Source organism: Dromiciops gliroides, chromosome 5 (genome assembly GCF_019393635.1).
Source record: "Dromiciops gliroides isolate mDroGli1 chromosome 5, mDroGli1.pri, whole genome shotgun sequence".
Lineage (NCBI taxonomy): Eukaryota > Metazoa > Chordata > Mammalia > Microbiotheria > Microbiotheriidae > Dromiciops > Dromiciops gliroides.
The window spans coordinates 271,833,585-271,847,509 of NC_057865.1; the positions used below are offsets into that span (position 1 = coordinate 271,833,585).

The 13,925-nt window shown below is 40.5% G+C and overlaps 1 protein-coding gene across 2 annotated transcripts in view; it reads right to left on the reverse strand.

The window, feature by feature from the left end:
* Positions 1 to 13,925, reverse strand: part of FGD6 (FYVE, RhoGEF and PH domain containing 6) — a 106,844-nt gene that overhangs the window by 60,885 nt on the left and 32,034 nt on the right. For both annotated transcript variants that reach the window (XM_043968747.1, XM_043968748.1), the window contains 2 exons: positions 3,027 to 3,178; positions 970 to 1,126 (listed from right to left, as the gene is read on the reverse strand). In XM_043968747.1, coding sequence (XP_043824682.1) covers positions 970 to 1,126; positions 3,027 to 3,178 — 309 coding nt within the window. The remainder of the gene's footprint in view (positions 1 to 969; positions 1,127 to 3,026; positions 3,179 to 13,925) is intronic.

A 13,925-nucleotide genomic window follows, 5' to 3' on the forward strand; every position in this document is an offset into this window, starting at 1 on the left:
TGTTCAGCAGAAAGCTTTTATACTAAGAGGGAAGAAATTTTTTTGGGGGGGGGGAGGCTGGGCGATGAGGGTTGAGTGACTTGCCCAAGGTCACACAGCTAGTTAAGTGTCAAGTGTCTGAGGCCGGATTTGAACTCAGGTCCTCCGGAATCCAGGGCCGGTGCTTTATCCAATTCACCACCTAGCTGTCCCATGGAAGAATTTTTTCATAGATTTTTATTTTATTGATGCATTGTTTTTAAATTGTGTAGATTTGCCTTTGTAGTCTTTCCTCTCCCAACTCCTGGATAGCCAACAAAAAAGTGAAAAAGTCAACAAAACTGATCAACACACAGAAAAACACCTGACATTTTATGCATGATTCCACATCTGTGAATCCTAAGTCTTGAAATGCACCAACACCCACAAAGGAGTAGGGGAAAGGTAACTTTGTACATCTCTTCTTTGGGGCCAAGTGTTGATTACACTTTCCATTTACACCAAGGTGGTCAGTGGGTATATTGTTTTCCAGGCTCTGCTTACTTCACTTTGTACCAGTTCATGTGATCCTTTTCTCAGCATTTCTCTTGATTCATTCTACTGTGTGTTACACATGCTGTCTGTACTGATGGGTTTTGTTGACTGGATTTCCTTGTTTTAAGGAGGGAGGGTGTATGAGATGGAGACAGAAAGATGAAGAGAGACAGAGAGGGAAGAAAGGGGAGAGAGAAAGACAGAGACAGATACAGAAAGGGAGAAATGGTAATGGGGGCAGAGGGGGGGGAGAGAGGAAGAGAGAGAAAGACAGACAGACAGAGAAAGAGACAGAGACAGATTGAGAGAGAGAGAAGGGAGAAGGAAAAGGAAAGGGAGAGAAAGTGTGGATGAGTACTGAGGAGAGGTTCACAGGGAAGGGATTATGGTATTAAAAAAAAACAAAAAATACCAGTAAAATATATTTTTTAAAGCTGCCTCTGATGTTAGCCATACCTCAAAATCTTTAACCACAGCAGCAAAGCCAGCATTCTTCTTACACTGCTCATCCAGAAGAGCTACATTCTTGTCAAATTCCTTTATGTATGTGGAATACATTTTAAGGTACGGCCCCTTCTTTACAAATATATCGGCTATCCTCTGCTGCTCAATCCTAAATGAAAAGAGACAGACCAAAGAGAGAGCCATGTTAATGTGGTTCCAATGGAAAATTACAGGACTCATCCACAAGATATTTTATTGAATACTGGGAATTCAAAGAGTAAGCTAATGATAATCACCGCCACCACCACCACCAACAAGAAGTAGCATTTATACAGTGCTTTAAGGTTTGCAAGCCATCTAGTCCCACACCCTCATTTTAAGGGGGACGTTAAGTGATCTGCCTAATGTTGCAAAGTTATTTAATAGTAAAGCCAAGACTTGAACTCAGGTCCTCTGACAGCAAGCCTAGCTCTCATTCTACTATGTGATGTTTAATATCTAAATTGTGGTTGCCTTAAATTAGAAGCTTTACTGTGCATACCCTTTGACCCAGCAATTCCACTTTTAGGTCTTTTTCCCAAAGAAATTATGGAAGGGGGAAAGGGACCCACATGTACAAAAATATTTACAGCTGCTCTTTACGTGGTGGCAAGGAATTGGAAGTTGAGGGGGTGCCCATCAATTGGGGAATGGCTGGACAAGTTGTGGTATATGAATACAATGGAATACTATTGTGCTGTAAGAAATGATGAGCAGGAGTTCAGAGAAACCTGGAGGGTCTTGCGTGAGCTGATGATGAGTGAGATGAGCAGAACCAGAAGAACATTGTACACAGTATCATCAGCATTGAGTGTTGACCTACTGTGATGGACTATATTCTTCTCACCAATGCAATGGTACAGAAGAGTTCCAGGGAACTCATGATAGAAGAGGATCTCCAAATCCAAGAAAAAAAAAAACTGTGGAGTATAGATGCTGAATGAACCATACTATTTCTTTTGTTTTTGGTGCTGTTGTTTTTTTTTTTCTATTTTGAGGTTTTGCATCTGCTCTGATTTTTTCTCTTGTAACAGGATTAATGCAGAAATAGGATTAATGTTATTATGTGTATATATATATATGTATATGTATATAGATATATAGATATAACCTATATCAGATTACCTGCTGTCTAGGGGAGGGGGGGAGGGGAGGGAGAAAAATCTGAAATTGTAAAGCTTGTATAAACAAAAGTTTATAAAAAGAACTATCTTTACATGTAACGGAAAAAATAAAATACCTTATATGTAAAAAAAAAATTAGAAGCTTTAGCACCAGTCCTTGGGCATTAAACATTTATTAAAGCATACAGATATTCCCATGGAGTTCAGAAAGTTAAGAAAAAAGCCTATTTAGCCTAGAGTTCCAGCCTGGTCTGGTTCTTCCTCAAGTCCTCTGCCACAAGCCTGCTTCTATCATGAACTCTCTCCAGCAAGCTGATTGTGGAAGCTTTTTATAGGTCTGGAACAGAGGCGGTCCTTACACACTGCTTCAAGCTGATTGGTTGGTATCATCCAAATCCCATGGTTCTCAAGGTGTGATTACAATCCAGTTAACTTGAAGTAGGCTAATCAGCAGTTAATCATCTCACTTGATTCAATCAATCTAGATTCATCTCCAGGTGGGTCTTTGAGTATCTGCTAAATCTCATTATTTCATCACAACTAGCATCTAGTCACCATCAATATCATCCTTCAAAACCTTAGCAATAAAGCCAGTCGTTTTGCTTGACACCTCATGTCTGTAAGTTTTTTCTTTTCTTTTCCAAAGGAGTAGGAGTTGGGAAGAGATGAGAGGGAGAGAACTGACACTGACTGAAGAAAATAAACATTCTATTAAAAAAAATTTTTAAAGGGCAGCTAGGTGGCGCAGTGGATAGAACACTGGCCCTGGAGTCAGAAGGACCTGAGTTCAAATCCAGCCTCAGACACTTAACACTTACTAGCTGTGTGACCCTGGGCAAGTCACTTTACCCCAATTGCCTCCTAAAAAAAACAAAAACAACAACAAAAAAATGTTTTTTCAATTACCAGTTCAGCATCCTTTCTTCCAATTCTTTCAGGAGATCTCGATTGAGTTCATACAGCTGAGGCAAGTAGTACAGGATCTGATTTAGGATTCTGTCCTCAATCACTGGCTTTCCAAGCTGCCTGGAGGCCTGGGCTACTGCATCCCGGAAATCCTGCCAGAGTTCAGAAGAGAAGAAAAAAAAAAAACACACACACACACACACACTCAATAAGCAGAAAGCAGAGCTGGGCCTGATGGAGCAACACAAATGGAAGAGCTGAGTTCCGAATGCACGCTTCCTCCTCCTCACCCACCCTGTTGTTTGTTATCCTGAAGGCAAGCCGAGTCTGTTGCAAGGCTGCAAGCCAAGAATAATATTAGTGATGTAGGACCACTGATCTAGAGCTGAAAGGAGCTCAGAGACTATTTAGTGCCCCTTATTATTCATAGATTTAAAAAATTAGGTCAGAGAGGTCCCCTGAGGCCAGGGGACTAGGTATTGGAGGAAGAGGCATTTTGTTTTATTTAACACAAGGTTTAAGTGACTTACCCAAGGTCACACAGCTAGTAAGTGTCAAGTGTCTGAGGCCAGATTTGAACTCAGGCCCTCCTGACTCCAGGGCCGGTGCTCTATCCACTGCACCACCTAGCTGCCCCTTAATCTCTCTATTTTGTATGTGCCTAGTTATTCACATGTTTTTGTCATTCAGTCATTTTTCCTTTTGTTTTCTTCTTTTTTTTTATGGGGCAATGAGGGTTAAGTGACTTGCCCAGGGTCACACAGCTAGTAAGTGTCACCTGTCTGAGGCTGGATTTGAACTCAGGTCCTGCTGTCCAACTCTTCATAACCCCATTTGGGGTTTTTTGGGCAAAGATCAGTAGATTATCAAAGGTGATACAAAGTGTCAGAGGCAAGATCTGCACGCAGGTCCTGTGACTCTCAGTTCTGTGGTCTTATGACAGAGGCCATCTCCAAGGACAAACACTGTACTTCTAAGACAGGACATCACATCTAATGACAGGGTAATCTAGATGAATGCAAATCTTCTAAGTAGCAATTTCCAGAGAAGCATTTAATTCAGGCATCAACCTATGATTTGTGCCTCACATTCATTAGAGCTATTGCTTTCATAATCTCACTGGCTACACAAAGGATGATTTCTACCATTAACAGCTATTATCTAAAATAAGAGCTGACAAATTCTTGTAAGGGCCAGACAGGAATATTCAGTTAAGTTCTATTTCAGAAAGTCAAACATTCCAAAAACCAGATGTAGGAGACAGGCTAGATCCTCTCTCTCAAGCCTCCCAACCTGTAACAGCTTATTTCGGACAGCACATACAATACAGCTAGAAGGTAGAAGAGTTTCCCAATAAACTAAAAATGGCTTCATTTCCTGCCATTATTCACTGAGGATGGAGAACACCTCACTGTTCAAAAACTACATTTCTTAGGAGCATGTAAACAAGTGCCTTTAAAAAGGCCTAAACAGGAAAAAATGCTCTCCAAGTTTATTTTTAAAATTTAGGGTGTTTTAAAAAAAAAAACTTAACCTATTTTTCCTTCCTCCCGCTGAAAAGTAAAACAAAAACAAAACCCTTATAATAAATATGACCAGTAAAGCAAAATAAATCCCTTCTTGAGCTATGTCCAAAAAACAAAACAAAACAAAACAAAAACATCCATGTCTCATTTCTCCCTCTAAGGCTAACATCTCTCTATCAGGAGGTGGGGAAGCAGCTTCATCATGGGTTCTCTGGAATCGATCTGAGGTCTTACATCTTTCAAAGTCGTCTGTCTTTACAATGTCATCATTATACAAACTGCTATCCTGTTTCTGTTCACTTCACTCTTCTCATCAGTTCATATAAAAATCTTCCCAAGATTCTCTGAAACCATTTCTTTGATCACTCCAGGTTTGTTTGACAGAAGCAAGGTATCACAGTGAATAAACAGAGGGCTAGGCCTGCAGTCAGCAAGGCCTTACTATTCAAATCTATAGCTGTGTGACCCTGGATGACTCACTTTACCTTGTTTGCCTCAGTTTCCTCATCTGTAAAATGAGCTGGAGAAGGAAATGGCAAACCACTCCGGTATCTTGCCAAAAAAACCCCAAATGGGGTCACAGAGAGTCAAACATGACTGAATAACAACAACACCCTTGGAGGTTAGTAGTGGAGAAAGTCTTTCCAGTACTAACTACTTGACATGGCCAAGATTTCTCTAGAGTTTCACAGACTATAGTCTTGACAGAATAAAGAGTAGGAAGGAACCTTAGAAGCCATCTACACCATCCCTGAACAGAAACCCTGCATCTAGAACATCTTTAAAATAAATGGCTGTCAGGGCAGCTAGGTGGTGCAATAGATAAAGCACCAGTCCAGGATTCAGGAGGACCCAAGTTCAAATCTGACCTCAGACACTTGACACATTCTAGCTGCGTGACTCTGGAAAAGTCCCTTAACCCCCACAACCCCATAAAAACAAAACAAAACAATTGGTTGTCAAGCCTCTACCTGGAAATCTCACTGAGAGGGAGAGAAAGAAGGAAGGAAAGAGAGAAATGAAAGGAGACAGAGAGCACTGGACCTGGACCCAGCTTCAAATTTTGCCCACTTACTAGCTGCGTGACCACAGGTGAAATCTCTTAACCTCTCAGCCTCAATTTTCTCAGCTGTCAAATGAAGTCTGGAGATTATCCCTGCCATGCCTACCTTACAAGGATTTGGGGAGGCTCAAGTATAAAAGAAAAACCAGCCAGAACTTGTTTTATTTTTGTGACCCCATTTGGGGTTTTCTTGGCAAAGGTCCTCAAGTGGTTTGCCACTGCCATCTCCAGGTCATTTTACTGATGAGAAAACAGAGGCAAATGGGATGAAGTGACTTGCCCAGGGTCACACAGCTAGTAAGTGTCTGAGGCCAGATTTGAACTCAGGAAGCTGAGTCTTCCTGACTCCAGGCCATGAACTCTATCCACTGCAGCGCCACTTAGCCGCCCCTCTATCATGATGTACACCAATCTATGATGTTGGCATATCCCCTTCCTAGTCTGCAAGCTCTGAGTAGCAGAAAGGCTCAACCTATAAAGGTACCACCTAGCACATAGCAGGTGCTTAAATACTTGATTCACAGACTCCAATGATAAAAAGATGAAAAACATTATTGTCTCTCACCTCAAGATACTGACATTCTACTCAACAGTTCACAATTATGGTCAACTCTCCCTCCCCACAACAACACTATCAGGGCTCTTCATTTCACAGCTCAGTCAATAAACATTACTAAGCACCTACTATGTGCCAGAAACTCTGTTAAGTACTGGAGATGTAAGTATGACTGTCCCTGCCCTCAAGAGCTTACAGTCTAATGAAGTAAGACAATACACAAAAGAGGGACATGACTGAGAAATCCAAGAGTGCAGCTGGTTGGGAAACTGAACTTTGGAGAAGCTAATGACTTGTCCAAGGTCACCTAAATAGTCTGGTCTCTCTGACTGCAAGGCTTTCAACTGCACCGCATTGCTCTCTTCTAACCCATGGCATTTTGTAATCTATATCAATTCTAGGTGGAGATAGTCATGGAGTTTGATAGGATATTGTCCACTCATCAATGCAGGAAGGCCCATCCTTCCAGAAACCTAACTGATAGATGTGCTTTTCAGTTGGCAATAAGGGAAGATTTTTCCACAGCTGAAAGGCTTTTCCTCAGCTATGACAGTGGCCACAGACTTCCAACTGCTAAACAATTTAGAACCCCTATTGAGAACAGCTCTTGCCAGACCACACGGACCATATGCCTGCCCCCCTCACCAAGGCAGGTCGGGGGAAGGTTGGCTTATTCAAAACAGATTCTGCAGATGTCGGCCAGAACCACAGTGGACTGTGGCCGAGGGTAGGGCGAATGCCTACCTCTGAATGGAGGCTTCACCAGCACCCTTGCCTGATGCTACCAGGGAGTTACAAAGTAACCATGGGCAGAAGGAGGCTAAATTCTTGATGAGATCTATGGGGTGCCACTTCAGAATGAAAACACTTGATGTAATAATGTGCTTCTGTAGGTGCCAACACCCCTCCCCCAACCTCCCGCCCAAGTTCACTTTAGGGCTTGAGTTCACCGAGATGATCCAAGAAGACATTACACATCTTCTCCAGCTGTGATCTTCCCAATATAGTTTTTAGAAGCTAAAATGTTAAGGGTTCAAAGCAAGCATTCAACTCCAGAAGGCCACCATCTGAAGCTTAGCCCAATTAAAAAAGTGAGAGGCTTTGGTCATAAGAGTCACACATGGCTTGTTTCTATAACTAACAGCATTCGGCCTCTCTCCAAATCCTCTCCCCGCCAAATATATGTGTGTATGTATGTGTGTGTGTGTGTGTACACATATATATGTACATATAGATATATACAAGTGTGAAAGGAGGGGCCCCAGACACTGGAGGCAGCCAGAGATGGCCAGTATGAGTAGCTCCAAAAGTTCAAGGGGCCACCATATGAAGATGACTAGAAAATAAGTGTGAGCCTGGTGGTTGGGGGTGGGGGTGCTAATTGCCAGAGTGAAGATCTATTAATTTACTCTTAGAGGCAATAGAGAGCCACTGAAGATTCCTAAGCAAGGCACATGGTGATGTGTTTTAAGGGCATCATTTTAGCAACTATAAAGGACAGATGGGAGAAGGGGGAAATGGAAGCAAGGATACTATATAATTATATGGTAGATGTGGTTCTGGTTGGAATATAACAGACATACACACACAAAAGGATATGTTTCTATGTGTATACATGTATATATGCATATATATGTAGATGTGTATGTGTATATATAAATATATAAATACATATATAAATGGAGCGAGAGAGAGGTGCATATACAGTTATTCCTTCCACATTGAGACTTTCCCATGGTAGAAAATTTGGTGGAAATTTGGGGGGAGTTTTGCACAAGTAGCAGATGACACACAAAGGCCATCAGACACCCCAGAAAAAGTTTAGCAACTCAGAAATGCATAAAATATGTGTATTAAGCTATTTTATCTTTTAATATTATAAACACCCCAGAAAAGAAAAAGAAAACATTCAGACTTCTCTGGTATAAAGGGAGGGGCAAAAAATTTTATATGTATTTTCTAGATCATGGGGCATGTGATATGAAAGTGATAACTGTATACATGTGCAAAGATATATATATATATATGTATATATATATGTGTGTGTGTAGTATATATATAATAGAGAATATAGTATATGCACTATAGAGTGTATATATAGTACACACACTACAGAGTATAGAGTATATACACTATAGAGAATATATAGTATATGGAGATCTATAATATATACTATAGAGAGTATCGTGTGTATATATATATAGATATATAGTGCATGCACTATAGACCATATATAGCATATACACTATGGAGAGTATATCATATAGAGCATATATTATGTAGAGTGTATAGTATATATACTATGTAAAGTATAGAGTATAAATAGGTATAGAGTATATAGAGATCTCTATACATACATGTACACATTACTCTCTAGTTTATAATCTTAAGAAAGTTACTCTGGGACACTAAAAAGTTAAATGACTTGATCAATCACACAGAAAGTGTGTGTGTCAAAGACAGTATTTCCTAATGCCAAGGGCAGTACTATCCTATGCCATGCTGTGTGGTAATACAGGAAGAATAAATTAAAGTGCATAGGCAAAATTCTCCCTATTTGTGATAGTAGACAGAGAGCCCTGGTGAGTGACTTGAGCGATCAGTGTGCCAGACCACTTTCCAAAACTATAAAAACTATATGTGTGTGTATATACATATATACATACACACACACACACTCATACACTTAGATATATACACACATGTATAGATATCTACGTCTATATGTGTACATGCACACACAGACATGTGAGTTAATATTGTCCTTAATTCCTCATCACTTTAACTTAAAGAAAAAACCCGGGGCAGCTAGATGGCACAGTGGTTAAAGCACTGGCCCTGGATTCAGGAGTACCTGAGTTCAAATCCGGCCTCAGACACTTAACACTTACTAGCTGTGTGACCCTGGGCAAGTCACTTAACCCCCATTGCCCCACAAAAAAAAAAAAAAAAAAAAAAGAAAAAACCCAATCCATCTACTTTCTTGCTCTGGTCACCTATGGAAGATCTAAGTTAAATCAAAAGAAATTAAAGTGACCTGAGAATGAAGGGTGGAAGCTGCAAACAGATGGTCGCTCTACCTCATGGGGTCCTGTTTTCTATGCGGAGTGATCCAGAGGGGTTTCTGACTTCATCACCAGCTGTACTGCCAGGGCTTCCTGACCTCAGGGCATTAACCATAACAACAAACACAATAACGACCTAGGGAATTACAAAGACCAAATGGACTTGGGGGCAGGGCTGGAGGTCTGCAGAAGTCCAGGCAAGGTCTTAGTAATATTTAGCATACTTTGCAACAATAAAGCAGCTGTTGAGGCTAAGGAGGGATCTAAAAGCTACAGAACCGAAGGGGACCTCTACTACTAACAATAACAGCAGAGGATATTTTCATAGGAAGGATTACAAAGCACTTTATATACATCATCTCGTTTGAGTCAGTCTTTTGAGGAAGGTAAATAAGGAGAAGGATCTGGAGACATTACTGAGCTTTGTAATGAAAATATTTTCCCTCTAATTCCTTGTAGGAATCCCATGAACAATTAGGGTTTCACAGAGCAGGCTGTCCTAATGGGAATAGAGTACCAGGAAGACCTGATTTCAAACCTGCTTTAGACATTTACTAGCTGTGTGTAACCCTTACTCTCTCTTTGCCTGTTTCCTTTTCTATAAAATAGGGATAATAATGCACCTACCTCCCAAAGTTAAGAGACTCAAATGAAATAATATTGATAAAGTACCTCACAAATAATTTTAAAAACACTATAAATGCTATCTGTTACTATGTTTGCTGTTGGTATTGTTTTGTTTTGGTTTGGTTTTTGCAGGGCAATGGGGGTTAAGTGACTTGCCCAGGGTCACACAGCTAGTAAGTGTCAACTGTCTGAGGCTGGACTTGAACTCAGGTACTCCTGAATCCAGGGCTGGTGCTTTATCCATTGCACCACCTAGCTGCCCCAAAGCCACCTAGCTGCCCCGGTATTGTTTTAATAACATCAATTCCAGTGCCTTTCCCTGTTAATTTTTTTGCAGGTCAATGAGGGTCAAGTGACTTTCCCTGGGTCACACAGCTAGTAAGTGTCAACTGTCTGAGGTCACATTTGAACTCAGGTACTTTATCCACTGTGCCACCTAGCTGCCCCTAGAAATGTTACTTTTTTTTTTAATCTCCCTTGCTTTGTCCACATGTTTGCATGTTGTCTCCTCCATTAAATCTGAAGCTAATGGAGGACAGGGACTGTCTTTGGCTTCTTTTTTCATCCCCAGCACTTAGTCCCGTGCCTGGCACATACTAGGTCATAGTAGGTAAATGTCAATTGATTACTGATTGACCCAGGCAATTCTCTAAAAGGTAAAAGAATTATCTGGAGCACTCAGGGTCACATGACCAGTAGGTAAGGAATAGCTTTTGAATCCTGATCTTGCTAACTTCCAAAAAAAGGTCATGAGGAACTAACATGGTTCTATTCGGTGCTTCTAGTCCCCCCATAATCTTATTCTAGCCTACTTTCCAGCCTCATATCTTGTTATTTTCATTAATTTACCCTATGCTGAGCTGGATAGAGCATCCAGCCTGGAGTCAGGAAGATCTGAGTTGAAATCTGGACTCATATTAACTGTGTGACCCTGGGCAAGTCACTTAAACCCTATTTGCCTCAATTGCTCATCTGTAAAAATGGAGACACACAAGAGAAGGAAATAGCAAACCACTCCAGTATCTTTGTCAAGAAAACCTCATGGACTCTGTCCATGATATCATATAGTCAGAATGATTAAATGGCCAAACAACTGATATTTATATAGCATTTTCTGCAAAGTATTTTACACATATTTTCTCATTATAACACACTTCTAGAAATGTTAACATTAGCATTTTTTTTTTACTGGACCTGTGATTTTATTTCACTGAGAAAATAAAGTCTCTATTGAGGAAAACTCCCTCAAGCAATTTAGATCAGCAATTACTCTCCAGTTTATAATCTTAAGAAAGTTACCCTGGGACACCGAAAAGTTAAATGACTTGATCAAAGTCACACAGAAAGTGTGTGTCAGGGGCAGCACCTGAATTCTGATCTTCCTAATGCCAAGGGCAGTACTATCCTATGCCATGCTGTGTAATAAGACAAGAAGAATAAATGAAAGTGCACAGGCAAAATTCACCAGAGAGCCCTGGTGAGTGACTCGAGCAATCAGTGTGCCAGACTATTTTCCAAAACCACAAACCAATCTTGGCATGAGGCCTCTATACCAATAAATCACAAGTCCCATCCCTACCACTATTCCCTGTACTTGTTAGCATAAAGGATCCTTATATTCTTGGTGTCACCGACTCAAAGACAGCCAACAGAAGAAAAGTTGACCCAAGCCAGAGAATGAAAACTCCTCAGTCCCAAGCTTGAAAAAAGACCTTTTCCTTCTTCCATCTCAGTCTGCTGATGTCCCTTCTTTCTTTCAAGGGCCAACTAATCTCCCTGATGAAAGCAATCTCCCTTCTCAAATTTCTCAAGTCACCAGCTCTTGACCAGCCACAGTTTCTTCAGCTGTAAAATGAGAAAGTTGTACCAAATGGTCCCTAAGGTTGCTTTTAGTTCCAATAATCAGCTGTGAGGTGGGAGAGTGAAGTGAAGTCAATAAACATTTATTAAGTGCTTATTATATGCCAGTCACTGTAGGGATATAAATACAAGTTGAGAGAGACAGAGACAGGAAGACAGAGACAGGAGACAGACAGATGGAGAGAAAGACGTACAGACAGAAACAGGGAGACAGAGACAGAAAGACAGAGAGACAGAGGAGAGAGAGGGACAGAAAGAAAAAGACAGTACACATGGTCCTGCCCTCAAGGAATGTACAATCTAATTTAGGAAGAGGTTTGTAGCAGTTTGAGCAGCAATGACCAGGAATGCAATTATCACTAGCCTGTTTGGGGGTTCTTTTTTTGCGAGAGGGAGGTAGCTTGGAACTCAGCATACTGAGGGGTCCAAGATCAAACTTCTGCTGCCAGAACTTCAACTTAAAAGAGATTTAGGAAATTGCCCGGGGTGCTGAGAGGTTAATTCACTTGCCCCAGAGGTCACCCTGTCAGGGTGTGTCAGATTCAGGACAATCCTCTCTCAGAGTAGCCTGGGCAGCAATTAAAAAAAAAAAAGTGGAAACACAACAGATGGAAGAACTTAATATAACACAACATCCAACAAGGGGGAAAGATGTCAAGCATCCATTTAAGGAATATAAGATCTCCATGGGCTTGGGAGTTAAAATCTCTTAGGCACATGTTTATAAGGACATCTCTCTCTCTCTCTCAGACACACACACACACACACACACACACACACACACACACACACACACACACACACACGCAGGCACACACACACGCAGGCACACACAGAGCCAAACCAGAGTGGAAACCCTCAATGAAATAACAAAATCAAACCACTCAGAAGAATGAGCTCCATTCAGTGAGGGCCACTCTCCATGTGAAAAAAAAAACAAAAACTGTTCAAATTTGCTCTTTGGTACTGGGGGAAATAGATGAGGAAGGGCAATTTAAAAATCAAAGCATAAACTTGAACTAAATCAGGAATTAATTTCAGGTGATCTGTAAACTTGGATGGGGAAGAAAATTATATCTTTATTTTTTACTAACCATTAAAATCTCACATTTTCTTCATTTACTGAAAAATACTACTTTGAGAAAAGGTCCATAGGCTTCAATAGATCACCAAAGATCCAGGACACAAGGTTAAGAACCTAAAATGAAAAACATACTGGCCTCAAAGATATAGGATATTTTTTTAAATTAATAAAGGTTATTTTTTTGTTGTTTGTTTTTTTGCAGAGCAAGGGGGGTTAAGTGACTTGCCCAGGGTCACACAGCTAGTAAGTGTCAAGTGTCTCAGGCCATATTTGAACTCAGGTCCTCCTGAATCCAGGGCTGGTGCTTTATCCACTGCAACAGCTAGCTGGCTCCCTAAAGATTATTTTTAATAGCAGTACAGGGAAAGACCTAAAGAACAGAAAATTAAGAAGTATGGAGACTTCAAACAGCATCCTAATTTGGAATCTATGTCCAGGTACAGGTATAACTTCGTAACAAAATTTCTTAGAACATGTATATTTCAAATATGGGCCTTGGGCAGCTAGCTGGAGCAGTGGATACAGGGCCGGCCCTGGATTCAGGAAGACCTCAGTTCAAATCGTCACTCAGACACTAAACATTTACTGACTGTGTGACCCTGGGAAGTCACTTAACTCTCATTGCCCTGACCTCGCCTGCAAAAAAAATGTGCCTTTCCTGATTGAGAGATAATAGATGCACAGCACAGACTGAGATTTTTTAAAAAATATGGCTAATGTGGGAAATTTGTTTTGCTTGGCTATAAATATTTATGATAGGAATTTTGTTTTTCTTGTTTTCCCAAGAGGGAACAGTGGGAGATGGAACAGAGAAAAGGCAGATTTTCATTCACTAAAAAAAATAATAATAATTCATTCTGGGCCCAATTCATCAAACTATATCTACACTGTCTCATATAGGCACTGAAGGACAAATTCTGTAAGTTATCCATCTGAGCACATCATAATCTAGGTAATAGACATTCACCATCCATTTAAGTTTTCCTGTGTGGATGGTCAGACTATCACCACTTTAATAGATTATAGATCTACAATGTTCTAGGAATTAATGCAAACATTGAAATGTTACCTATAGTCAGTGAACCTGAGAGATCTTAACATTCAGAGGGAAACCTCTT